The 27,822-nt window shown below is 42.8% G+C and overlaps 6 protein-coding genes across 11 annotated transcripts in view; 2 read left to right on the top strand and 4 right to left on the bottom strand.

Annotated features, from left to right (window-relative positions):
- Positions 1–1,151: 1,151 nt before the first annotated feature.
- On the top strand, positions 1,152–5,584 carry Ddc (aromatic-L-amino-acid decarboxylase). Of its 3 annotated transcripts, none has more exons than XM_064683086.1 (3): positions 1,152–1,302; positions 2,405–2,490; positions 3,966–5,584. In XM_064683086.1, exons 2-3 carry the CDS (start codon positions 2,411–2,413, stop codon positions 5,329–5,331), a joined length of 1,446 nt encoding a protein of 481 aa, XP_064539156.1. In that variant the 5' UTR covers positions 1,152–1,302; positions 2,405–2,410; the 3' UTR covers positions 5,332–5,584. The 3 variants fall into 3 exon arrangements, with proteins under 3 accessions (XP_064539156.1, XP_064539153.1, XP_064539154.1); XM_064683083.1 differs by lacking the exon at positions 1,152–1,302 and adding an exon at positions 2,244–2,321; XM_064683084.1 differs by lacking the exon at positions 1,152–1,302 and adding an exon at positions 2,285–2,311 and having other exon boundaries at positions 2,404–2,490.
- On the bottom strand, positions 5,524–7,563 carry LOC135428943 (protein anon-37Cs). The gene is made up of 2 exons (XM_064683078.1): positions 7,298–7,563; positions 5,524–7,218 (listed from the first exon to the last, which is right to left on the bottom strand). Exons 1-2 carry the CDS (start codon positions 7,413–7,415, stop codon positions 5,654–5,656), a joined length of 1,683 nt encoding a protein of 560 aa, XP_064539148.1. The 5' UTR covers positions 7,416–7,563; the 3' UTR covers positions 5,524–5,653.
- Positions 7,564–8,045: 482 nt separating this feature from the next.
- On the bottom strand, positions 8,046–12,544 carry amd (alpha methyl dopa-resistant). 3 transcript variants are annotated; one of them, XM_064683056.1, is made up of 3 exons: positions 12,319–12,544; positions 12,008–12,242; positions 8,046–9,355 (listed from the first exon to the last, which is right to left on the bottom strand). In XM_064683056.1, the coding sequence occupies exons 1-3, from the start codon at positions 12,396–12,398 to the stop codon at positions 8,147–8,149; spliced, it is 1,524 nt and encodes a 507-aa protein (XP_064539126.1). In that variant the 5' UTR covers positions 12,399–12,544; the 3' UTR covers positions 8,046–8,146. The 3 variants fall into 3 exon arrangements, with proteins under 3 accessions (XP_064539126.1, XP_064539127.1, XP_064539128.1); XM_064683057.1 differs by lacking the exons at positions 12,008–12,242; positions 12,319–12,544 and adding exons at positions 9,619–10,330; positions 10,402–10,556; XM_064683058.1 differs by lacking the exons at positions 12,008–12,242; positions 12,319–12,544 and adding exons at positions 9,619–10,322; positions 10,402–10,549.
- A 4,032-nt stretch (positions 12,545–16,576) lies between these two features.
- Lim3 overlaps positions 16,577–27,822 on the top strand; it is a 30,605-nt gene continuing 19,359 nt past the window's right edge. Inside the window, exons 1-2 of one of the 2 annotated variants that reach the window (XM_064683080.1) lie at positions 16,577–16,987; positions 17,047–17,464. In XM_064683080.1, coding sequence (XP_064539150.1) covers positions 17,080–17,464 — 385 coding nt within the window. In that variant the 5' untranslated portion in view covers positions 16,577–16,987; positions 17,047–17,079. Of the gene's footprint in view, positions 17,465–27,822 lie in introns of both variants that reach the window. The other variant, XM_064683079.1, reaches the window with a different exon arrangement.
- Positions 19,739–20,423, bottom strand: LOC135428858 (uncharacterized). The gene has a single exon (XM_064682979.1). The coding sequence runs from the start codon at positions 20,421–20,423 to the stop codon at positions 19,791–19,793; it is 633 nt and encodes a 210-aa protein (XP_064539049.1). The 3' UTR covers positions 19,739–19,790.
- LOC135428859 (uncharacterized) lies at positions 20,407–20,926 on the bottom strand. The gene is made up of 2 exons (XM_064682980.1): positions 20,793–20,926; positions 20,407–20,613 (listed from the first exon to the last, which is right to left on the bottom strand). The coding sequence occupies exon 2, from the start codon at positions 20,611–20,613 to the stop codon at positions 20,407–20,409; it is 207 nt and encodes a 68-aa protein (XP_064539050.1). The 5' UTR covers positions 20,793–20,926.

A 27,822-nucleotide genomic window follows, 5' to 3' on the forward strand; every position in this document is an offset into this window, starting at 1 on the left:
TGCTACCCTCACCTCAAATGTCCAGGCTCTTCAACTCAAGTCAGCCATAAATCAAATAGAAGTACTTCAACATTAAGTAGAAAAGCAGAAGCAGGCAGCACAGCATCCTCCCCCTCCCCCAACCTCAATCCCCCTCTCCAAACCCCCAACCCCATTCATTAAAGCAGAGCGCAGATATACGGACGCACGTTGGGGTTGGTTGGAAATGGAAATGGGCTGAGGATGGATGCTGGTGGCAGCACAATGAAAGGGAAGTTGACGTTGCCGTTGCCGTTGGCATGGCAAAAATCTGTTGATTCAGTCAAGTGATTTTCCAAAGTGGCTTCGTTGAAATGCCAGGCACACGCACGCACGCACAGCCTCAGCAACAGTTGGGTGACTTCTTCCTCTTTTCCACTCTATTACATCGCCTCTTAACTGTTATGCCACCCAATAGAGTAGCTTTTGACGTCATCAAACGTTGATGGAGTCTCGTGCTCGTGCCCGAGTATCTACTAGATACAGATACACACACGTCCACACGTACCCCTGGTGCATATGGCATATAGAGCTCGACGAATTGGCTAAATCTATCGCTCAGATATATGAATTAAAGCTGTTTTGTTTTATTTTAAATTATTGTGTTTATATGTTTTTTTCATTATGAATTCATTTTTGTATCTCTGTTAACTTGTATCTCTGGTCTTGCATCTCATTATTGTATCTCTTTTAACTTGTATCTCTTGTCGTTTGAGGAAACCCCACGCAGCGCGTGAGTCATGAGCTCCGGGGGAATTCTTGTCGATCCAACTTAATAGTTAGGAGATTTGATTTGATTGTTGATTCTTCATATTAGCGCAGGTTGATTGCACTTTGTGTGAAATGGAAACGACGCGTGCAAAATATCAAACAACATTGGGTTTGTCAACAAATACAAATTAAAATATATAAATTCACATACACCTGCAAGTGTTTATTTATTACAAATTAATTTCTACAGTTTCAGTCCGGAGATGGCGATGTCATGAGCACGAGCCGAGGGAAGCAAGTGAACCGGTCCTGCGGCTGCTCTCGCAGTTCGCAGCTCGCAGCTCCAACGAGGCGATGCTTTAAAAGCCCTGCCCGAACGGCGACCAGCACTCAGTTGGCTAACGGATGCCGGAGCGGGCACAGCTTGACTAAATCAACTACACTAAGAACTAATAAAGCAGCAGCCGCAAACAAAACGAAACAAAGCGGAACGAAACAAAACGGAACGTAACTAAGCGACATTCACGGCGAAAAGTGCAAATAATTAAAAGTAGTCAGCTTAAGTGCACAACGGTGAGTGTGTGTGTGTGTGTCTGTGTGTGTGTGTGTGTGTGTGTGTCGAGATGCGTGTGCCTCTTGGGCATATTTAAACAATTAATGTGCTTTGAAACGCTGGGCGTATACGTAATATTGCCAAGTGACCTTTACTAATTTTCGGAGTTTCAACATTCCATTAAAATCTTATCAATTTATCTGGTTCTGGTCTCGTTTCTACAACTTGTCTTTTTTTTTATTTATTTATTTTTTTTTGAGTATAAGTTGCAGCCTCAATGCCAAACAACTTTGTCGACTTGTTTTCATCACAGACGTTTTTTTTAAAGTGCCTTTGATATACTTTAAGCTCGATTTGTTGTTGCCCAGAAATTAGCCAAATTAAACGAACTTTTCATTTTACACACAGTTTAAACTCAACTTTATGCGCTAAGCAAACAAATTTGCAAAAAACAACCAATTACTTAAAAAAGAGCTTTTTAGTACACTCAAAAAAAAAAAACAAGTACAGTAAATTGTTGCTAAATTTAGAAAGTTCTAAATCTAAATCGAAATGCTATTAAAAATAGCTCAATTAGAAAACAGAAGTTACTAAAAAAAAATGGATAATCACCTGAAAGAAATCAATTTTCTTTGATTTATAATTTCGATATTTTAGTGCATATTCTTAGTTAGATTTAGATTTAATTTGTTTAGTGCATTTAATTTATTAGTGCTTAATCGTAGTGTGTGGGTCTCATTAAGCACCTCACACGCTGATTAGCATTATCTGCCCTTGTTGTGTACAGTGAACACACGTAAAAGTGTCTCGACACAACCTAACGGCGCTTGTGTAAATAACATTAGCTATTCATATTAACATTTTTAAACTTGTACTATTTTAAATTCGACTCAATAATAACTAACACAGCATTCCACGCAATACTCATTATTCATTGATCATGAGCAAAGCTAACACTAACACTAACATGCCCCATTCGAGTGAGGGTAAATCAAAAGCTAACCCTGTGGTGACAGATAAACTGGATTCCGGGGCTTCGGTGAGTTGCGGTTTCTTATTTTAGAATGTGTAGATTTAATTAGTTTATGGCCCTAATTAATGTGAATGCCTTAACACTTACAGATCGATATGGAGGCGCCCGAGTTCAAAGATTTTGCCAAATCGATGGTCGATTATATAGCCGATTACCTGGAAAACATACGAGACAGGTGCGTGTGTGTCATATATTAATAAAAATTTAATTCAATTTGAGACCTGAATTGCCCAAGTACATACTACAGACATATACGGACAGTTGGAGTATCTGTATCTGTATCTGATATTTATTAACATGGACTGACCTCAGAGTAACACGAATTCAATTTGTTGAAAGTTCGTTCTGATTGACCCACAGTTAGGCACGCGCTCTCTTCCGAGTTCCGCCTGAGTATAACTTTTCGATATTGTATCTGAATATTGAGGCATGGGAAAGTCTCGGCCAGATTCATTTGCCAATTCGGCCTTCCAGCTGTTGAGGCCTTTCACAAGTTATTTTTTTTTTTCGCCAGTGCAGCTTATTAATTACAACATTATAAGGTTTTTAACTGTTAGCTGGCGTGTCAAGGTCGACATTATTATTATTATTTACCTTCGGCTACAGAGCTGAGCTGCACATTGTTCTTGAAACAATTCAAATTGTATTGCCTTGGAACTATAAGAGCTCCAGTCGTAAAAATACAATTTTGTTGTTAAAAAATCTTTAGAAATCAAGCTAATAATAATACTAATACTAATACTAATCTAATCTAATACACTACACTTGTTTTAATTGCTGCGAGTTATTTGTGCTCTAAACGCGTCCAAATCAAAAATCATAATTCATAGGAAATTATTGCAATATTTAGGTTAAAATTAGTCTTAAGTTTCTTAGTATATCTTTAAAAAGTTAATTATTTTCTTATATACATTTTAACGAAAAGAGATATATTTTGTATTGAGATACAAATAAATTTAATTTTATTTTATTATGAATTGAACAAATAAAATTGTTAGTTAAATTTATATACTCCCAGTTCGATGGCTTTATAGTATATATATAAAGCTGTTTTCTGAAAAATGTATATCAAAGGTTAATTAATTTCTTTTGTTAACCAAATAATATCCAGCCGAATATGAGTTATAAGGGTAAGCACTTTCATAAGTAATCAAGAGTGCTCTACTGTCGATTGAACGACTGGGAGATATCCTGTACACAGCGAAGCTGCAAACGCATTAACTTATTTTTATATATAGACAAACCTGATGCAATTCCATAAACCAGATTAAGATCTGGATATACCTTCTGAAAATTTAATTTTTTAGTTTTGTTTTTAATGAGAACAGTAGTTAATCATCCAATTCGGCAGTCAGCGCAAGCATATTAGGTAATAATAATGCAGGTATAACATATATAGATTGATATTTGGATGTGTCGTGAATGTATTCCTTTAGCATGGCAGGTTACGCGTATACGGCTGCGTCGTATTTCCCCCCCGCAAATATTGATTTTCAATTCACGGGCAACAAGTTGCGCCTGTGGAGCAGTGGGCGATGTTTGCTGGGGTTGGGCCAAGACTGGAATCTAATTTGCAGCGCGCTTTGTGAAGTTTTTAAATGGTTACTAATAAGATTTCTAATGCAATTACTGTTGATTTTGTGCTTGCAGGCGAGTTTTGCCGGAGGTGAAGCCTGGCTATTTGCAGCCATTGATACCGGATGCGGCGCCAGAGAAGCCAGAGGATTGGCAGGATGTTATGAAGGACATTGAGCGGGTCATTATGCCTGGCGTGACACACTGGCACAGCCCCAAGTTTCATGCCTATTTTCCGACGGCCAACTCCTATCCGGCGATTGTGGCAGATATGCTGAGCGGAGCGATTGCATGCATTGGATTTACCTGGATAGCTAGTCCAGCCTGCACTGAACTGGAGGTGGTCATGCTGGATTGGCTGGGCAAGATGATCGACTTGCCCTCGGAGTTTTTGGCCTGTTCGGGCGGCAAAGGCGGCGGCGTCATACAAGGAACGGCCAGCGAGTCGACCTTGGTGGCGCTGCTTGGGGCAAAGGCCAAGAAGCTGCAGGAGGTGAAGGCTAAGCATCCCGAGTGGGATGATCACACGATAATAGGCAAGCTGGTGGGCTATGCCTCTATCCAGTCACATTCCTCCGTGGAGCGGGCTGGTCTCTTGGGTGGCATCAAGTTGCGTTCAGTTCCGGCGGATGAGCACAATCGTCTACGCGGCGATGCTTTGGAGAAGGCTATTGAACAAGATTTGGCCGACGGCCTGATTCCCTTCTACGCGGTCGTCACATTGGGCACGACAAACTCGTGCGCCTTCGATCGCTTGGACGAGTGCGGTCCTGTGGCCAATAAGCACAATGTGTGGCTGCATGTCGATGCGGCTTATGCCGGCTCCGCTTTCATATGTCCGGAGTATCGTCATCACATGAAGGGCATGGATAAGGCGGACTCGTTTAACTTCAATCCACACAAATGGATGCTGGTCAACTTTGACTGCTCCGCCATGTGGCTAAAAGATCCCAGCTGGGTGGTCAACGCATTTAACGTGGATCCGCTCTACCTGAAGCACGACATGCAGGGCTCAGCGCCTGACTATCGTCACTGGCAAATTCCACTGGGTCGCCGATTCCGCGCCCTTAAGCTCTGGTTTGTGTTGCGTCTGTACGGCGTCGAGAACCTCCAGGCGCACATCAGACGCCACTGCGGCTTTGCCAAGCAGTTCGGGGATCTGTGCGTGCAGGACGAGCGCTTTGAGCTGGCCGCCGAGGTGAACATGGGCCTAGTCTGCTTCCGTCTGAAGGGCAGCAATGAGCGCAACGAAGCGCTGCTGAAGCGCATCAATGGACGTGGCAATATACACATGGTGCCTGCCAAGATACGCGACGTCTACTTCTTGCGCATGGCTGTCTGCTCGCGTTTCACACAGTCCGAGGACATGGAGTACTCCTGGAAGGAAGTTAGCGCTGCAGCCGATGAGATGAAGCTCAGCGAGGCGGCTGACAAGAAGTGAACAGCTGCATGTTGATCAGAAGTGACATGTTTAGGGAATTTTAACATTGAATACTCACCTCCTTCTCCCAATTCCAATTCCAATCATAAAGACCCGTACTCGATTACACTTTCGACCTGTTATCTTAATATATCGAATGGACCAAATGCAAGCGAAAGTGAAATGCCGAACGGGCTTAATAATCAAAAATCGTTATTGTTGTTTTTACATGCTACTCGTATTTAATAAATGTGCTTAATTAATTACTATTTAACCAATACTTTTGTAACTATGAATTTTGACTAGGTTCTTTTCTAAAGAGCATTCAACTACGAGTGTGAGATTATACGCCATGCTTCTTATGATAAAAGTCTATTATGCGCTGCGCCTCGCGTATTCCACTGGAGCGCGCTCCATCTATGGTGCCGAAGCCATGCAGTGTGGTCGCATCTCCAGCAAAGAGCAGTGTTGGCTCAGCATCGCCTAGAGGCGCCGCTAAGCATTGCACGTCCCGAGCGCTGCTGTTGACGGAGAAGTAGGGCCGGCCGCCCAGAAAGCACGCGGAGCTGTTCCAGTCGGAGCGTAACATGGCCTGCGGATAGGGAACTCGCTCGTTGCTGAGGCACCGGCGCAACAGCATTGTTATTTGCTCAAGCAGCGTCGCATCGGGCAGTTTCTCAATCTCATCGTAGTAGCCGCCACCAACTCGAATTTCTAGAACGTGTTGGCTACTGGGCAGTTGAGATATTTCCACAACCTGTCGAGTCCAGCTGCGCTTCGGATTCAAGTCAATCACTTCACAGATTGCGGCTGGATTTGGTTGCGGCAGTGGAGTCAAGGGCCGAAGATTGGACTTGAGCCAGCGACTAATGGGACGCTTGTAGGAGAGATAGATTTTGACTGGGTTGCCAAAGCCCAGATTATGTATGGCCTGTAGTTTATCTAGTGGGAGCATCGGCTTAAACAGAATTCCGGAAAAGTTCTTGAGCACGCCCAAGGGCAGCGTACTAATAATGTGATCTGCGTGATACAGACTGCCATCCAAGCAGCCCACAAATTGAGCATCTGTTGGCGTCTTCCATTGAATCGTGCCGACAGGTTTACCCATCTGCAGCTGATGCTTTTCCAAGTCGTGAGTGAGTGCATTTACGACGTTGTCCAGGCCCGTGGGCACGTATATGGGATTTGTTTCCTGCTCCAGCGGGCAGGTAGTAATGTGCTGGATATTAACATACTCTAGACAGCAGCCCAAAATGCTACTGAAATCCTTGAAGAGCGATTGAAAAATCTCCCGTGCCATTGCCTGCTCGTCGGGATGCTTAAACGATGTGTCTATCAGCTTTTCGCTCTCCGACTGAAAGTAGCTCATAACGTTGTCCAACGAGTGCAGATCGCCGCCACTTTTAACCTTGTCGCGTACCTTGAAACCGCGACACAAGTCTCGAAAAAGCTGGTCTATCAATTCAACCATGCCAGAGGGCACCTTACTCTGTTCTCCTTGACCCGCTGCGTGTACATATCGAACGGGCGTCGGCTGCTTTAGCTGTTTGGTCAGGCCTTCAGCATTGCGTAACAGCTCGTACATGGAGTCGTGAGAGCCGTTGATGTTGACCCATTTTGCGCCCAGCTCGCAGAATGTGTCCCCGAAGCGCTTTGAGTTAATGCGACCGCCATAACGCTCCGTAGCCTCCAGCACGAGAGTGCTATGGAATCCATTTGAAAGTAGATGCTTTGCCGCTGACAAGCCCGCTAGTCCACCGCCAATGATCACAATCTGTGCATTCCGCTTGGCCGACTCTAAGTTGTGGTTGAAATCAAAGTGCCCTCCATGATGCTGCAACCCGGTGAGCTCTGCTTTAAGTGCCGCTGCGTTGTATAAGCTGCGCCTGATGGCTAGTTTATACATAACTAATCGGGCGCCATAGCAAGGAGATGGAGGCAATTCTTAAGGATTTATTTCTACGATAGCAACAACATTTCCACTTACCATTGCATGTCAAAGTCTCAACAGGCTTGATCAGTTTTTGTTTGTTTTGCAGAAACTGTGTAATTTCGTTTTGTATGCGTAAGTTCAATGTTTTGTGTTGACAGCAAAAATGTCCCATTTAGGCATGTTTTCTAATACCCTTGTCGATATTATTATAAATATGTGTCAACGAGTTTTTTTATCACCAAAATTATTATGCACAACTAGCTTATAAATTTATATGCACACAAATTATATCGGCGAATGTCTTCAAAATGCATACGTTTACAGGAAATATATTTATTTTCAATAAGCAGTGTATTTTGTGTTCACTATTTAATTTTCATGACTTGGGGTAAACTGAAGCAGCTGTTTATGACCGCACGTCTGGCAGCATTGGTTGCGATTGTTACCTAGTATCGCATCCACATACCGATAACATATATCGATATTAGCTGGACTTTCGCACACTGTTTAAATGGCGGTAAAATTGAAATAGTGCTGGTTAGAATTTTGTAAACGTCAATTTTTGCAAATTGGTCAATTTTTATAAGTTCTTCTTTCCTGTGGATGATTAGTATTTTTTATCTACTTGTTATGAATTTATTAATTGCAATATTACTGAATATTCGACTAGCGCTGCAGCGTTTAATTTGTTAGATCAATATCAATATTAGCTGGACTTTTGAGCACTGTTTGATTGGCGGTAAAATTCAAAAAGGGCTGGCTAGAAATTTGTAAACGTAAATTGGTAACTTTTTATAAGCACTTCTTTCATTTGTATGATGTATTTATTATTTCTTATCTACTTGTTACATGCCATTAATATCGATTATGCATTTTTTAATTGCAATATTACTGAATATTCGACTAGCGCTGCAGCGTTTCATTTGTTAGCTGTAGCCCACTTAAATGATGCGTTAGCTCTGACAGTTCTCCAGCTTTGCGCGCATTTACCTGTTGCTCAGCACATAGTGATGTCAGCTGTGTCTCAATCTCCGACCAGGCAAATTGAATGTCCGATGGCTTAGGATCCATGCCGCATATAACAAATCGCAAAAACAGCTGCCCACGATGCTCTGCCTTGACCATGTAAATCTTTTTACGCTCCATCAAACGTTGTAGCAACTGTGACGTTACTTCATTGTCACCCTTTGCCCGGAAGCAAACCAGTCCCAGGGCGCGTGGAGCAACCAACTCAAAACGTTCATCGGCCTTCACCAGATTTTCGAATTGGATGGCCAAATCAATGTGTTTGCGCATGTGTGCGCGGAGACCCTGAGCGCCCAGAGTGCGGAATGTTATCCACACCTTAAGCGCACGGAAGCGGCGACCCAGCGGAATCTGCCAATGGCGAAAATCCGGAATCTGCGTCTGACCCTCATGCTTGTGCTTCAGGTAGATGCGATCCACATTGAAGCTGTCGATTACCTTGTTGGCGTCGCGCAGCCACATCGCCGAGCAGTCAAAGTTGACAAGCATAAATTTATGTAAATTAAAGTTTAGAGAGTCCACGCGATCCAGTCCGCGACGCAGTTCAGCGCACTCGTCCAGGGCGAATGCGCCACCAGCGTATGCCGCATCCACATGCAGCCACACCTGATGCTGCTCGCAGATGCTGGCCAGCGATTCGATATCATCGTAGGCGCACGTGCCCGTCGTTCCCAGCGTGGCTACGCAGATGACGGGTATGAGACCGGCGGCCACATCTCGTTCAATGGCCTCCTTCAGTGCGGCGCCGCGCAGCACCAGATCTTCGCCGGCCGGCAGCAATTTGATCGGCATGGCCGCCAGCACGCCCGCCTTCTCAATGCAACTGTTGCTCTGATCTGACGAATAGGCAATTAGCTTGCCGCGTATCTCGCTCTCGCTCTGCTCCGGATGGCACTCGCGCTCCCTGCGCACGGCCTGTTCGCGCGCCGCCAGAACGGCCACCAGCACAGCCTCGCTGGCGGAACCCTGAATGACGCCGCCGCCGGGACCCTCGGACTCGTGCAGAAAATGGCTGGGCAGCTTTAGGAACTTGGCCAGCCAGTCCATGACGACCACTTCGAGCTCCGTGCAGGCCGGGCTGCATATCTGTCAAAAAAGAAATATGTTCGTTTTTTATTGGAAATCGTATAAACAATAAATTTGATGAGCAAAGACAATTCCATAAGGCTTGACCCAGTCCCTGCGATAATACAAGTGTCTCTCTTTGATTCGCCTCGTTGGCACGTTAACAACCTGTTTGTCAAGTTCTTTGAGAGGCGTCGCTTTCACTTGCCCAGACCGAAGACAAAGGGCTTACATTCAGCTCGATTGGACAATGGACCCGTGTCTGAGATTTCACCTGCACGTACCCAACTGAAGCCAATGATGCCAAAACCGTTGGCCATGATGTCGCCCACAATCGATGGATAGGACACGCTGGTGGGATAGTAGGCGTGCATGTTTGGCGACTGCCAATGGGTGATGCCGGGCCTGATCACGCGATCGACGTCTGATAGAATTTCTCGCCATGCCTCGGGTGCTTCGGGCATCTGCTTGGGCAGCAGCTGCAGCAGGTAGCCCGGATCGACCGCGGGCAGTACATCATGCTCCCGTATATTCTCCAGATAGTCGGCCACATAGTCAACGGCAGCTTTGCCAAACTCACGAAACTCTTTGGCATCCATTTTGCGAATGCGTTCTCGTTTTCGATACGGGTTCAATCTCCGATTTAGTCGCTGTTTTTAAAGCGTTTCTATTTGTACTTTTCACGTATTGTTTGTCTTCTGTTTGTTTACAAAGCTCCAAACAGCTGAACCCCGTTGTTGTCCACCTGTTGTTGTCGGTCTGTTCGATGTGTTGTTGCTCTCGCGCCGTTGGCTTTGACTCTGATTTCGCGCGACGCGATCGCGCCGCCTTTTATACCCCCCGATCACAGCTGGAGGTGAGCCCAGGCAAGAGCCAGAAGCAGAGCCAGAAGCAGAGCCCAATCTCCGGTCAGTCTCCGTTGTTGCGACTCTTAAACGCCGCTTACCTAATGCCATAAACTGCATCTGGGTTGGGTCCAGTATTACGTCTAATTGTCTTATAAAATAATTGTTAATAGTAATTAGGGAGTAATCTCCATTCTAATTATACAGAATTAAAATGTATACCTATCACAAATTTGCTACCCGTAATTTAAATGTAGGTAAATTCATAACATCAATATCCATTTGAATAAACTATAATTCAGAAAACAATTCGATATAAAATATGTTTTTATATTTAAAACCGAACTGTTCCCAACTGTTTTGAACTTTTGTTAAATCCAACAATTTCTACTCGCTTCGGCTTTCGTATTTAAAAGTAAGCAAACACATAAATTAATCAACGCCTTCTTTATTCTATATAATATTGTGTGTGATGTATCTAAATAATAGATCAAAATTATGCATAAAACCAATTTAAAACAACTTTTTTAATAACAACTGTTCGCTAATGTTTTCAAAAGGTTTCTCTTGTAAATAAATATATAATATCATTAAAGGTTTCCATATAATACTCGTCAGGCTTTCTATTTGTATTGCTCGAAATTTGCAGGAATCAACCTAAAGAATTCGGGTTTCTACTAAAAACTGCTAGTTTATTTCCGTTTAAATTTGAGAACAGTATTTCACAGCTTTTTAAAGCTGTTCCCAACAGTACCCAACAGATTTCTCTTGCATTTGCTCTTAAAGCGTTGCTCTCATCACATTCTCTTCTCTTCATTGCCGCGTTTGAAAAATAGATAATATATCGCATTAAATTACAAATATGAATCTAAAGTTTCATGCAAACTTTTATCGTCAATTAACAGTTGATACCTTATTTGTTTCGCACTTTAATACTCTTCTTCCTTAAGGTAAGGCAAAAAGAGTGTAGATATAGAATATCATCAACTATTGGAGCTATACATATATCTCTATATGTAAACTTATTTGCCCTGACTGACAAACTGTAAGATCTAAGAAGCTGAAGCTACTGAAGCGTCCTTTTGTGATGAAAGATCGCCTAAAGGCGGCTTCTGGGAAATTCCATCCGAAAATATGTATGAAAAAAATATGGTGAAAGGTCATATGCAACTTTTCTGTTGTTAAACCCAGGCAAGACGGGTAATACCTGATACTCTTTATCTAAAATATAGGTATATCCCATATAATTTAAATTTCGGTCTTAAGTTATAGTTAAAAGAAAAAAAACATACCTATTTCATTTTATATTACTTAAAGGCACATTATAAAATTATATAGCTACCTTATTGGCAATAATACAAAAGGAGTGCAAGATTGTTAGGCCAAAGGCAATCTTACATTGAGAACAAGGGGTATAAGAGCTAGACACAGAGTTTGGGTATACACGTTATCCTATGCCCTTTAAAATAAACAAAAATACAATATTTTTCACTAAAGAAGTTGATTAAATGATTTAATTATTAATTCAATCTCAGATTATTTAATTAATTTTTGAAAATTTAAATAAGTTTGCGTAGCTAGTGTATCTATTATTTTGACCATGGGTGTATATATACGAAAACAGGCAAATGAAGATTTGAGAACTTTTTATAATACTAAGCCCCGCACTCCTGAAAAAACAATTCTTTCCTATAAAAGATATTTTCATAATTCAGATTTATCCCATTTTATTTCGTCGTAAATAGTTCCCAATTTATCTTGCATTGAGCTGAAAATCTGCAGAAAATCTGCCGCTGGAGCTCATCTGAATTTATAGATTAATGCTTACCCAACTGAATCCCAAGACTCCGATTCCCGCAATGAGAAGCTCGCCTATTATGGAACCAGCCGATGTCGACGACGGATAAAAGGCATTGAAGTACGGTGATTGCCAATGGGTCAATCCAGGCAAAATAATGTGCTCCAAGTCGTCGAGAACTTGCCGCCAGTGCTCCGGTTGCTCTGGTATCTGCCTGGGCAGTTGGTTGATGACCTCGTGGGGCACCACACTGGATAGCACATTTCTGTGGAGGCAGCGAGTGATATTGGTTTGAAAATTACTAACAACACACACACACACACACACAAATATACACACACCTTTCACGTATGTTGCTCAAGTAGTTGATAATAAACTCTATTGAGGCGTGTCCAAAGTCGCGAAACTCGTCAAAGTCCATTTTAATCAAGAGAACACTGTGAACGATATATATATATACTTATATATATCCTGATTTGGAGATCTGTCGTGGTCCGTTGCGTCGTCTGACTTTTGCACTTGTTCACCGCTGACATTCGGATCTACAAATGAACTGGCTGCGACATGTCAAAGCCTCGATAAGCGCTTTAAGTCGAACGATTCGTGAGCTGTTTTAGGCAGTAAAAACTTTCAAACAATACTTGAAGGGCCGAAACAGACTTAACCCCACAGACCTACATGCGGAATGTGTAAAAATATGTGCACAGCCAGCAAGTTTTGGATACCATTGCCGAGATTTATGTAACTCTGACGACGCTCAGAAACGACATTAAGCGTAAACATGAGCGCAATATAAAAAAAAAAATCAAAAATAAGATAAAAAATAAAAGCATGAAAATCGTCGAAGAAATTTTAATGAAATGCGTTTAATTGTCTAATAAAGCGACTACACTGAACGAAATCTGTGGGTCTCTATGCAAATCAGACGGGGAAAATTATTGAATAATATTGAGTTTTAGGCCTCGAATTAATTATATGACTTTAATTTTAATAAAACAAAAAAGTGATATAAATAATAAATAAATGTGGCAATTGCTTATTTAAAAAAGCTCAGATATTTGTAGTTCCTTCGCATGGTTCAGATATGCGTGATGTTAATTTTCTTAATCTGGCATTTCTCTCAATGCAGCTAATGGATGATCCATTGTTGTCACAATCCGGTTTATAATAACTATTACCTTGGCTTGCCCGTTGTCACTTGGCAAAAATCCCTCCAAATGGCTTGAGATGCATAACATTTTCCAGCTTTATTAGTTACCTGCTGTCCGCCTGTTCCGCCCAGTCATGCGACCGTGCACGAAATTTGAAAGTCACAGTCATGTCTATCGACTGGATTTATCTATTTTGTAAGCGCAGCTCGAGCTGGGAGTGCATCATCAACATCAGCAACATCATCATCATCATCAACATCATCATCATCATCGGACTGGCCGTGTGCCCGTGCAGCGGACCGGTCACTGCATTTCACAATTCTGCGTTGATGCTGTCTGCCTTACAAATTTCAGGGTCACGCTCCAATTTGGTTCCGTCGTTAACGAAACTTTTGTGTTCAATCATTTTATAGGAAGCTCTGACTATGAGCTGCGAGTTCATTAAATAGCTGACCTTGCACTTATGAACAAGAAACGCGAAATTCTGATGATTTCTTTTATTTTAATAACTTTGCTTGGGGGTATTATAATTTCGTCACATTTGAGTATTTGAGTAAATTCTTGATTAGCATCAATAGCCGAGTCGATATAGATGTGTCCCTCTACCCTAGTTCTTCAGTTCTTCATTCAAGAATGAAGTTCTTGTATGACAAACTTGTTTATTTTTAGGCTCATCTTGACCTATCTTGTCCGTCTACGAGGGTATTTAATGTTCGGCATATCAAATATAGGCGTTTAGTCACGTTTTTTAAATTTTGGATTTAATATTCTTGAATTATATACCATGCACGGGAATCTTTGGTCAACAATCAATAGGTAATTTCAATACAGTTATATGCCTTATATTAAAGTGTGCCAAATAAGCTAAAGCTTCGTGTAATAATTGTAAGTATTGAGTAGCCCTCGTTTTAATAGCTTCATAATATCCATATATTGAACGGCGTTCTCTTGCTTGGATACTCGGCCATGATATGGCCACCAGCTGTTGTCCTCCACTAAAAGTCCATAATTGTGGTTTGGGGAGTTAGTCCTGTAAGGTTCAAAGCGCTTGCCGTTCTCTAAGCGGCTCATAAATAAATGCGAAAACAAAATGCCAAGCAGACATATCCACAAGGAAGCTCCCAGTTTTGTAAAACTACACAGACGCATGCGAAAACAAAATAAGATAGCCCAACTGCCAGATACCCTATACTAAATTAGTTTGCCATAATTAAAAAGAGTATCTGATAAAGCTAAATGAATTGTTTACTAATTTTAAACAAGAAAAGATAGTTAGCTCGGCGGCTTATTTTTCCATAACTTTTAGTTTGCAATTTCACACAAAAATACACTATTCAAAGCTGTGAGCACGAACAGGGTATTTACACCAATGCCGCACAGGGTGACTCTAGCTAGCGAAAATGATTGACTGCCTTGCCTCTCTGCGCGCATGCTGCACTGCGCAGCCGCTGGAATGGCTTTAACCCTTGAACAGACACCCTGCTCACCCCGCCCATTCAGCCGTTCCAGTTTAATGGCGTCGCAGGCGATAAGATAACGGATTCTCGCGCATGTCTAAAATGCGAACTCCGGCGGGGCATTTACTGTTCGTTGTTGTTGTTTTTATTGTTATCAACGATTTCCAATGTTTTCAATATAAAGGGGCGGCGCTTGCTTCGCCCTGGAAGCCAAGCAAACTTCTCTCGCAGTTGTTGTTGTTCTTCGCTTTCGTTTTGGTATTTTTTTTTTTGTTCTGTTGACCGCGCGTATTGACTTGGACTTTTGAGTTAAGTTTCTCATATTTGTGCTATGCCATTGCCGTCGCTGACTTTTAAGTGCTGTTGACTGTTGTTTTGGGGCCACAGCGAAGGTGTCGCCAGGCGTTGGCTCATTTCTGCTCTTGTTGTTGCTGTTGTTGTTGGTGTTTGTGTTGTTGTTATTGCTATTGCTGCTGCTGCTGCTCCTGCTGCCACTGCGCTGCCGACATCGCAGTGCTTTTTGCAGTTATTACTCGAAATTCTTGAGAGAAAAACTTTTGCTAAACTTTTAGGTTTCACAAAATATTGTAATGCCGCCGCCTAGCGAACAAGCACATGAACGGAAACGGAACGGGATAGGTATAGAATTGGGTATGGGAAAGGAAATGCTAACTGTCAGGGCAGGGGCGGCAGAGTTAAGCATAACATTGCGCATACTAAAAACAGTATAAAAATGTCGACGACGTCGCTGTCGCTGTTACCGTCGCCGTCGCCGTCGCCATTGTTGTGTTGCTTTCTAGCCTGGCAGCCTGCATTTTACCATATCATTTGTGTCACATTAAGATCAATTGGTAAACACACACACACAAGCACACACACACACACACGCTAGCTAGAGTGTGGACACAAAAAGGCAAACGGCATAAAAAGTATCGTAAAAGTCAAATAAAAAAGCTCACACAACAACAAGAGCTGCAACAATAACGCGCGTCGCAGATGCAGGAGCAGCGACAACGGCAACAAAAGCGTCAAAAAGTGCGCAAAAAATGCAGCCCGAGTGCCACAAATAGCAGCAGCAAAAAAAAAACCTGACAAACAACGCAGCAGGCGGCCGTCAGCTTTCGCCAGTGTTGCCAAGCCATGCCATGCACTGTCATGCCGTCTCGTGTCGTGCCTGCCGTGTCCGTTTAGCCGCCGTCGCTGCCGCCGCCGCCATTTTGTCGGAGCTTGCCGTCGCATTGCCAATTGCCGTCGCAAAATGGCGTTCGAGTGAATATTGAAATGTATTGAAGTGAAATGCAAACAGCCTACAAAGAAATTATAAATTTGAATATAACAAAATTCGCATAACCAAAAGCGTATAAAAAATAAAAAATATTGTGAAATTCTTATAAAAATTCAAAAGTGTTGAATAGGGTATTTTTTTCAGTTTTTAAGAATAAGTTAATATTTATTAAACATGACTGAGAAATTCGTTTGTATTAAACGTAGTATGGCTAAAAATGCTTGTTGTATCTTTTAATTTTTGGAAATTTCAAGATCTTGTTACTTTGTTACAATTTCGGTAGCTAGATTCTTGCGTATTGATGCATATAATTATGTAACAAACAGATAGGCATTGCTCGTATTGTGTACTCAGCTCTTAAAAACATGCACCCTACATTATAGAGCAACAAGCCATAGATACTCGGTATGCACGTTTTTTATATATATATATTAAAATTGTTATTGTATATTGCAGAGTAGACACTTGAAGGTAGAACCTTGCTTGAGTCGAAATTGATATAGAAGGGCAACGAGTATAGTCTAATGCACAACGTCGCGAAGAACACAGGCACACACTCGTACACTCGCGCAATCGAACCGAAGTACCGAAACCAAAGAAACCGCCGCGGGTCTCGCTTGCCTGATAAGAAACCGAGTCGAGGCGAGGCGAGGCGAGCGACGGCGGCGGCGCTTTACACGGTGCCAGTTCTGAAACAGTCAACCTACCAACCACCCAATAACCAGCCAAGCGACCAAACAGCCAACCAGCGATCCAATCTTGCTCTATCTATAGGCAGTGCCGTCTGCCTTACAAGTAGAAAATAGAAGTCTGCGCCGCGTGATTAAACATTTCCGCCTTTTTGGCAGGCCGGGGCACCAAAAGGTTGGATCGCTAGGGAAAACCTCGCGCGTGTGACTACAAAAAATATGTTTAATAGTTAGTATTGATATATTATATGTTATTGTGAAATATATTTCTCAAATGCAGGCATGCTGATCCAGCTGATCTGCCGTTTATAAATTTGATAAAAATTGTGCGCCAATTTGACGGGAAAGTGCTTGCTAGCAAGTGCCATATTAACTGCAATTAATGCGCATACGACACGTGTGACGATCCGCCCATTCAACATACCCGAGTAACAAAAAAAAAAAATAATAAGAAAGAAAGAAAGATATAAAATCCGACAATTATTAGCTGCCGTTGTTGTTGTTGTTGTTGTGAGCGTGCATGCAACTGGCCTTAGAGATGATGCAAACGCTGAAACCGCCACCGCCACTGCATCAACATCAGCATCCGCATCATCACCAGCACCAGCACCAGCACCAGGCGCAGGCACAGGCACAGCCTCAGTCACAACAACTGCAGCAGCATCTGTCAGTCATGGATAATCACCAGCAGCAGCACATTCATCAGCAGCAGCCGCAACAATTGCCACCCACGCCGCAGGCATCGCACCTGCTCGCTGGTCAGCACAATCATCATCAGCATCCTCCACTTGGAGTCAGTGCTGGAGTCGGTGTCGGTGCTGGAGTCGGCGTGTTGCCTGTCGACCATGATGACCCAAATCCAGAGTTTGTGCTTGCTTTAATTTCAAGGAATCGAGCGCTCGAGGGTGAGTACAAAGGGTCTCGGTTCACAGGTCCCAGGACCAACGGCCAGGCCAAGTCGCAATCCTCTTCGCCTGTGGCACTGCGGCTGTCCTCCTTGATTTCCGTTTCATCCCGTGTGCTCGTCTAATATTTTTTAGCTGCTCTCTGCAACTAGCTGTCGGTTATTTATTTATGCCTTTAATTATGCAAAGTTTTTCGCTGTTGTTTTCTGATTTCACTCGCCGTGGATGGGTGTCTGTCTGTGTCTGAGTGGGCCTATCTGCCCATATTTGGGTGTGGTTAAGGTGTTGTTTTGATTGAGCGCCGTTGAAAGCAGATCATGTGCATGAATGTGTGCAGGCCAGCACCTGTGGCAGGTGCGAAATGCGGTTGGCCCGACTTAAGGCTCAACCTTTCCATTTGAAACGTAAGTGTTTTTCAATTAGCGACAACTTCTTACCCTTGCCACATTATCTCACGAGTGTGGCAACTAAAATTAATCATATAATGGCAGAAATTAAAACAAGGGCTTAGTCTTTAATTAATATATGCTGTACCCACTGAAAAGCGAAGGTACAAAGAAAAGTGTACTAGCAAATCACGATTATTTAAGTTAGTCGAAAGTTCAGCCCATTCTGGTCCTTAAGCACATCCATATTAGTTGGAGACGATCAACTCATAAGCAAATCAAGCATATTAAATATTAAATTAAATACGGAATGCATTTAAGATTGATTTTTTTTAGACCAGGCCTGGTAATACCTGGTAGCTAGTCGGGCGACCTTGTCAAGCAAATTGATAATTCAGTTTTTACTCGCTAAACCTATGCATGAAGTTTCATACTATTTCATGGCTGTTTTTTTGGGCTAGGCAAATCCCAGTTGGAAGACTTACGTGCTTTTTTTCTGCCAATCCCGTCACAATTTTGATTTCGACATGTTTCGCGCGATCCCACGCAAATCAATTGACATGCTAAGGCCGCAGCTAAAAGCCAGCCCAAAATGTTGACAACTGACACAATGGCAGACGGGACGAAGGACACGCGCCGTCGTCGTCGTCGTCATCGTCGGGGATATGTGCAGACAAGACAATGCCGAAGTCGAAGCCCAAATTGTTCAAATTGTTGACAATGTCCAAATGGCTTCGACTTGGCTCAGCGCTATTGTCGCTAATGCGCAAGGAATAACCAAAGCTCCTCTCGCCCAGTCGAGTCCCAATCCCAGCCCATTTCGTGCACGTGGCGCAGCATTGAAAAGAGCATAGCCAGGCTGCAGCAAGAACAACAACAACAACAATTGTTGATGGAACTGGGCGCGTTTTCAAGTACGCCGGGATTTTGTTTAGTACACGCGTAATTACAAACAAATAAATAACAGGGCAGTGCTAAAACCGCATATGCCCCGTCGCAGAGGCCACGTGTCCTTAATATGCAGCTCCGGTGCCGGCATCGGGAAACTGCTTGGTAAAACCAGACCAAAACCAGCTAGATACGACACATCCCAGCGGAGTTGAGCGGCGTTCGACGAGCGTCGTGCAAAACGAGCAGAAAAATTGAATTATGCGCCTGCGGTGCTTCCCCCCTCCCCCCTTTGCCACACACGCATGCCCCGCATACCCTGCCTGCCCCGCCGCTGAGCAATTCAGGAACCGGCAATCGACAAATATTTTGTTATTTGCACATAAACATATTTATCGAGTTTGGGTTGCTGTTTGTTGTGCGTAAGGGGCCGGGGAGGGTGGGTAGGTAGGTAGGCAGGTCTGAGGGAAGCTCGCTGCACCCACGGGTGTTCGGTTTCACCCGTTCGCAACTTCTTGGCGCTGCCAGCGGAAAGTGAAGTACTTGGTTTGGGCCTGTCAAAAATTGTGTAAATATGTTTGTCATTTCCACTTGCCTATGGCCGTGCACTTAGCACTGGGCAAACAAACCCACTCCTCGGAGACCAGCGCAAGTCTCTCAACCCCCGGCCCCGGGACAACCCTCAACTGTGGGCTGGCTCGCGCACTTGTCGCTCACTCGACCGACCGACCGAGCGACCCGCCGCCTGCCGCGTGCCGTTCGTTAGCCGTTCTTGTGTGGCTTTCCTATTAACGTTGAGGGTACCCGGCACCCTCCGTGTTAGCCGGCACCCTACGATGCTTAATGCTTAAGCGTATCGCTTTGGCTTGTTCTTTCCTTCCGACATCCTTCCGGGGGTGGCTTTTGTTGCCTTTTGCGCACGTAATTTGTCATAATGTCAACAAGCGAATGATGCGCAGCCCAGCCCATCAGGATCGGGAGTGAGCAAGTACAGCAAGTGTTTAAGCGAGACTAGAAATTTAGGAATTGTATTTGAAAAACAATCGCACTCCCTACATGTACTGATAGGCAATTAGATATATGGCTTGCCTCATCCCGCCGGATGCCTCGTGGATGAGCGCAACCTCGTTGCAGAGCAGGTTGCGCAGGTCATTCCGTATAGCCTCGACGTGTACATCCGTTGCGTTGGCTTCCACGGCCACATGGATTTCGTGCAGATAGTTGCCCGGATAGGGCCGCTGCTGGCTTACGTAGGAGGTGCTGCTCAGGCTGTAGTTGCTGCCCGCCGTGGCCGTCTGGTAGCTGCTCTCCGTGGTATAGCCCGAGGACTGCGAGTCGGTTACCATCAGCTCGGCGCTTCCAATCGTGCAGGCACTGCTATTGCATCTTGCCGCCATCACGCAACCTACTGCCGTCGGGGTACTCGAACACGTTGCTGGCAGCGTAAGATCGGGGTCTGGAGGACTTCTCGCTAATTGCTTCGCTGGATTCAACAGGGAGGTGTGACTGTGCTCGAAGCTGCTGTCGGACTGGGTTTTGCGCGGCAGCTCGTGTTTTTCGCGTGCGTCCAGTAGAATGGTGATCGACTTCTTGGACTCGATGGGCAAAGCCTGCTGGTGAGCCGACGAAGAGCTTTGTGGCAATGGATCTGTGGCTCCAATCTCTTGATTATTCACCTTTTCCATGGTTAGCCGGAGCGGGGGCCAAGTTCTTGCAGGGCACGGGTCCGCCCAGGAATTTGCAGCCCAGCGAAAGCTCAGTTATCGTGCCAACCTCCTCGGTGAACTCCGTTTGAGTGCAGGAGCTGAAAGTCCTATGCACTTTTGCCAGATCGCAGCGAAAAGCGTTGTAGGCAGCCCAATTGACATCGGACATCTGCGTATTATTGTGTGTATGATCATTATTTGTTGTACGAACTTACGTTCCTATCGATTGATATAGCTAATTACTAACGTCTAGTGTTGAGCTCCCTTTCTGTAGCTTCTCATTTGAGGCCGAGGCCGAATTTCTATCCTTACCCGAATTCATAACTAATTGTTGTTTAGTCAACTCACCCCTAACGAGCTTCTAAATTTTGGGCCGAAACTCTACTCGAGCACATAACTACTTCCATATGCCTAGCACATCAGTTCAAAGACAGCACAAGCAAGGCATTTTGATAATAGATCCATTTGATAAGTTTGGGCACAGAGTATACATTCGTCCCATTGGTATACGGGATAAGGCTTGAATAGATCAAAGATTTAATGACCGAAGGTTTACTTTGGGCTTCAAGACTGTCCCACAAGACTGACTTTGACGGAAAGTATATATTCCAACGTTTGGTTATTTATTCGATGTACCTTAAACATATTTTCAAAGAAATTGCAAGAAAGTACATTTTTTAGAGGGTGAAAAAGTAACACTTAAAATTTCAAGCATTAAACTTACCACGGGCAAAGCGGGGAATACCAAAAGTATTTCGTCGTTTCTTTAAATCTTCCATTTTTATTGAAATCCACTCATTTTTTAATAGAAATGTTGTATTATGTTTGGTTCAAGGTAAACAATATTAATGAGAATTCCGGGCTTGCATCGGCACCGTTCAATCTCGGTTTGCAGTCTTGCAGCTTTGATCCATACGAGTTTCTTTATTGGTACACCTTAAAAAATATAAAATAGAGTGATTTATTTCTGATCTGTGTATTAGTCAACGAAAATAAATATTTTTATTTCAACCTAAAAGATTTGAACAGGTTTGCAAATAACGACCTAGCTTAATACATTGAGATATTTATATTATTTTAGCGAGTGCGTACTGTGATCAGAACTTTCTATCTGCATTACTTGGTGTAGGATTGGTTGATTTTGGGAAGGACGTTATTTGTAGTGTTTTTTTAGTGCATTTTTTAAATAAATAGATATCTGGTACGTTAATTCTTGCTGAATTTGGTGTGAGTTATTTTTAAAATTCCAAGGATATGCTAAAAAGCTGTTAAAATGTATCACTGAATAAATCTTTAGATTTCGATTTCGCCAGATTATCTCAGCTGTTTATCCCAATCAAGAGTATATAAACTTTTTGGGACTACAGATAACTCCCTCCTTCGACTCATCACAGTGCTTATTGATTTGATGCGAGGAACTCCCCTTCGAAATAAGCTTGATTTAGGTATGATAGACAAGGTCGCACAGATTTATTAGTCACTCCAACAGTTTCTTGGAGCTTAACGCCATTATGATCATACTTATATAATCATACTAGTCATATTAGTATGGCTAAATCTGCACGATTGGAGGTGCATATGAGGTGATCGATATGACGGGGCTGACTGATCAGATAAGGCAGGGAATTCTTAGTTTTGATAATAATAGTAAACCAGATCTCAGATCCCGAATCATTGCCGCCCTCCTCTGGCCAGATGCCTTTTTGGAGCGAATCGCGCATTTTTCATTGCTAGGCCAAACAACAAATGAAAATATTTATAAAAAAAAAAAAGAGAGAGGTAAGGGAGCTTACGGGCTTGGAGCCAAGTTGAGAAATCAGTTGATGTTGTTATTGTTATTTTTGCTGTTGGTTGTTCGTTTCGTCGTTTCGTCGTTTTTTGTTTTTCCTTGTTTTTCATGGCGTCCACATAAATCATTTTTTGTTCGCCATTGCCCGGACTGCCTGCTGCATATTTCATGGCGGTTTGTTTACTCTACTCATGAAGTGGGGGCGGCGGGGTGGCGGGGAGGTAGACAATGGGGGCTGCAGCGATGAGACGGGGAGGCAACTTGCGCTTAGCATCGACGACAGCTCTTTGACTAGGCTGCTTTGCTGGCAGGTAAGGTTAGCCAAGCAGCCGCCTTCCGCCCTCCGCCTTCCCCTCACTTTTGCTCCACTTTGCAAGCATTTCTGTTTGTTTCTTTTTGGTTTTATTATTTCATTTTTTTTTTGCCAACATGTACTCCGACTTACCCCAGCCCAGACAGTCACGGCCCCAAAAGAAGCAATTCGTGCGAAGGGGAGGAAGCAGGCGAATGTTTAACTTACGTTAAGTAAATAATGGGGCGTTCATATGACATCGCAAGGGGGAGTGTGAGGGGCGTAGGCCTACCTAACTAGAGAGAGGGAGTATATTTATATGTGTATGTGAGTGTGTGTGTATATAAGTGTGTTTGCAGTCCCTGTTTACTTCCACATTTCCTTTTTGCTTAATAAAATAAAATATGAAAGTTGCTTGCTAAAAAATCACAAACACAAAGTCTTGTGCAGCCAAGGGTCGCCAGAGCCATCTGTGTAGCTGGGTGCAGGCATAACCTCCTATAGCAGTTCAGAGCTTTAAAACTTATTTTGTTGAACCTGGTTGTCCTTGGCCAATCAATTAATTCTACGCCAGACAGGACAAATAACATTCAGATAAAGGTTGCGAACCGATTTTGATCGGAACTGGTTTGAAATGCAACTGAAACTATCTTATTTCTTTAGTTGTCTGCAAATAATATAAGTTTTAGTATCATAAATTAAATATAAACAAGTAAGAGGGCTCTAGTAGCAGAGATCCGAATGGGATCCGGAACCCAGCCTCGAGCTGCCTGCTAACTGTTCGGTGTGCATCGGTGCTTACAGTCCGATCCTTTTGTAATGTTTATAGCCTAAATATAAAACCCCACAAATCGCCTAACTCTACCTTCGAAAATCGGTTTTTTTTTTTGTCAATTTTTGGTGGCATGAGAGAAGGTATCCCAAAAAGTGAAATATTCTTAATCTGTGTATACTTCGCGAGAACTTCTAAGCCAAGTTGGGTGTATCTACGCCATATTATCTTCTAGTTATGCCTAACAAACCATATCTCAAAATTAATATTTTCCGATATTTTTAAATTGGGGATAGATAAAGAAAATATTAAAAGCCCGTTCTGCGTCGGTCAAATTTTAGTCCTCTAGCTGATTTAGTTTTCGAGACAGACGCGTTCACATAGACGAAGAGATAAACTGACTTAGCCCGACATCCAGATCAAGAATATGTATACTTTTATATACATTTTCCAATTTATATTCTGGAATAAAAGTAAGGAAAACAGAAAACACTCTAGTCTTGTAGACAAGGGGATCAGGTTTTCTACAAAAGCTTATTTTCGACCAGTTCTTCCTATAGAAGCTAAAATAATAAAGCAATTCTTGTGATTTGCCCTCTGTGGATTAAACTCATAGTGTTCGTTAGTTTCCCCTATTTATATAATCGTATAATTAGTTAGCGTTAACTGTTTAGTTGATAGTCTTGGTTTATATTGGGTTGCATGGTCGGAAAGTGGAATAGTGTGCTCTGCATCATGATTCAGACGAAATAGTTTTTAGTTTTGATGTCTTAGGTTTTCTGAAAAGGGAGGAAATCGATTGCTTCTGGAAAATTGATTTATTTTGTAAAGAAAACGTGAAGGAGCGGTCATAGCATAAACTAAATCACAAAACTGTATTTTATTTCATTATTTGAAGTCTGTGCTATACATGGGTTTTAATTAAAAACCTTTAAAGTGAGATTAAATAATTTGATAGAAGTAAATTTTGTCAATAAATTAATTTAAATTGTAAGAGTTTAGAGAGTGTAGAAGATAGCTTTAGAGTTTGGCATGAATCATCTTCCAGTTTGATACACGCTCATCAGGGCCATTTAGATTTGTTCGAATGCATATACGAATGCGCCCACTGTGCGACAATAAAAATAAAAATTAAAAATTACAAAAAAAAAAACAAGACAAAACAATACAAACACAAGCCAAAAACAAACACAGAGGCAAATTCTATGATGTTGGCTTCCACTCCTGCCTCTGCAGCGTGCTTTATGGCGAGGGCAAGGGCAAGGCGGGCGGGCAGGGGAACACGTAGCAGCTGGCTGGCTTAGCACGCTGTAAAGTGCCAAAAGGAGAAGAAATGGGGTACGCAAAACAAGCTGGATTCGTACGAGTACTAGATATGTAGATACTTCTGCGCGAACAATATCCCGCTGCGAACTTTATTAAATTACACGATTTTGACAGTTAAGCAGTTACCCTGCACCACCCCGCCCCCTCATCATGCCCATTCTCGTTGTTGTTGTATGCTTGAGTGTTGCCAAGTGAAAATCATAATTTTTTCTTATACTTTATGTTATGCTCCTCAAGCAGACCCCGCTATCCAACTCCCTCCCATCCTCGTCGCTAAGCCGCCATTTCGCCATTTCCCTCCTCGAATCTTTCTCCCCCGCCCACACGCATTTGCGTTGTCTGGCAACGCTGAGGACTTTTCGAGTATTCCTTGGGGGCCGGTTTAGGCAAATAGGAACGTAGGCACATAGGAACGGGAATTGCCTAAGTCGAAATCTTGGCAATTGCGCGATTCACTTGTGGCCGGGAGCGGTTACCAACTTTTATCATTCCGCAATTAGCTGGGCCATGTCTGCAGCGCTTATCGTTTGTAGTCGGTAGTCGGGTGCGGGTCAAAAACTTGCCAGATACTCCTCTAACAAGCCGCTGCTGCCGCTGCCAACGGTAAATATTTGTACAGCGTTTCAGTCGATACCTTGAAAAACGGGACAACAACAGCAGCAGCGATAACGTCTACACTGTGCACCATACAACAGTGTGTACGTCTGTGTGCGTATGGAGGTATATGTTCCTATAAATACGCAACGTGTGCATTCTTTACTAGCAAAAGTAGGGGTACTCGGGTACTGGGGAGTGCCCGACGAGGAGATACGCTGTACCCAAATATTCGAAGTTATCTTGATATAACTGTACAAAACACAGCCACAAGGGTGGCCTTCGTCGGGAGTGCCCGACGAGGAGATACGCTGTACCCAAATAATCGAAGTTATCTTGATATAACTGTACAAAACGTCCCTTAGGCCTTATGGGTAGTGCATTCTTGAACATCTTGGGTTTTTATTGTTAATCTTTATAAAAGTTTTCTTAATATGGCGCCAAATTTTACCAGATCAAAGAATTTATGCAGCTGCGACCCAACTCGTCAACGATGTCTTCTCCTGCGTACATTTTCACATAACCAATATACTCTTTTTCCAATCATTTTCACTAGGAAGATAGTTAAAAATAGAGAACTGTTTAAGAACTCCGAACCAGGTATCTATCTGTACCAGTCTCGTCTCTGTCTGGGGGCATGTTCGACGGTTATCTATGGTACTTAAACGGCGTGGTACAAGATTTGCCCATTGAGACGAGACATAGGTATATGCTTACATTTTCACCGGCTACATGACCTCATACATAAATGTTCCGATAAGAAAACATGCCTAGCTGCACGCCGATTCTTAACTGTTTTCCCGAAAACTACAAGACGATTTTCCGTTTGGAAGATATTGGAAAAAAAGTACACGCAAAAAAAAAAGAAAGAAAGAAACTCCTCCAGCCTGAATTTACCAGTTCGTAGTGTTAAATGAGGCCTATTAACATGCATGTTGTCGGTAATGCGAATTCTTTTCATGTGCAACCCTCTGACTGGTCCGTCTCTCTCTCTCCCTCTCTCTCTCTCTCTGTCTTTGTGTCTCGCCCTCTCTCTGAGTTTGACTCTGATTATGCCATGGCAACCTTATGCACAGAGAGTGCGCCTTTTATTCCTTTATGTTATCTGTGATTATTTTCCACATCGCTATGCCCATTGTCTGCCAGTCAGCGAGCTTTTGTCCGAGCGTATCTAAACAGGTGGTCCCAGCATGTGGCCAGGGCGGGCTACTGAGCCATTTCTTATTGTCTGATCCTGAGCCAGTGCACCCTCACCCTCGCCCTTTTGTTTTGCTGGTGCTACCCATTTGTATATTTACCTTTCAATCAAGAATGATATTATATATATGTATTTAAACAAATATGCATACACAGAAGCCAGACAGTCTGCGTTTTGATTTCTGGGCCTCAAGTCAACCGCAAATTATATTCGGGTAATATTTTTTAAACAGGTGCGCTAATTGTAGATTGCATTTTTGAATATTAGGCCCATTTAAGGGTTATAGGACAGGGCTGCTCTTTTAAACAATAGTCACAAACGCGGCTATATTTAGAGCTTTGTCATTATAAAACAATCGAATTTTCGTTATGTCAATAGCTGACAATAATCGCCGTGATTACTTAACTTATCTACCACCCGAAGGTGGAGTGATTCGAGCTCATGCCTAACGCTCATGAGAGGCACATGAAGTGGGCTTTTCAGCAGTAAAATACTACAAAGACCTATTTGTTATTTTGGATCACATAGTCCGAGTGGTCGAAAAGCAAACGTCGTTGGCAATGAGTGTAGAAATCCGAATGATTACGGGGCACAAAGTAAAAAGTCAGATCATTTAAGTGGCATACCCAACTATCATATACCCGCACTTTAGGCTTTAGAATGAACAGTCGTTTTCATATATATATATATATATTTATATCTCTATATATTAAACTGTTTGTCCTGACTGACTAATGGGTGATCAACGCACAGCCCAAACCGTATGAGCTAGGAAGCTGTAGTTACCTTATGTGATCTTGGAGAGAATTGATTTTAAAGGTGCCACGGGCATGGCCTGGCAACATTATTCTTGGTGAAAATTCATGTGAAAATATATATATACACACATACACACATACATACATACATACATACAAACATACATACATACATACATACATACATACATACATACATAAATACATACATACATACATACATGCATGCATGCATACATACATACATACATACATACATACATACATACATACATACATACATACATAAATACATACATACATACATACATACATACATACATACATACATACATACATACATACACACATACACACATACACACATACACACATACACACATACACACCTACACACCTACACACCTACACACCTACACACCTACATATGTACCTACATACCTACATACCTACATGCCTCCTACTCCGCCCCCTTGGTGCTCCGCCGGCTCCTCAGCTTCCAGCGTTGAAGCCGCCTGGGTCTAATTTATAGGGGAAGCCTGCAAGCCTTACTTACATTTTTGAGAATCGAGGAGGAGGGCATCTTTAAAAAATACATTTTCTTATTTAAAGTTGCCGCGCAGCAAGACAAGTTGATCTGCTACTGGTA

Source organism: Drosophila montana, unplaced genomic scaffold (assembly GCF_035044405.1).
Source record: "Drosophila montana isolate Dmon_TW-CO22-7 unplaced genomic scaffold, ASM3504440v1 contig_2581_1, whole genome shotgun sequence".
NCBI lineage: Eukaryota > Metazoa > Arthropoda > Insecta > Diptera > Drosophilidae > Drosophila > Drosophila montana.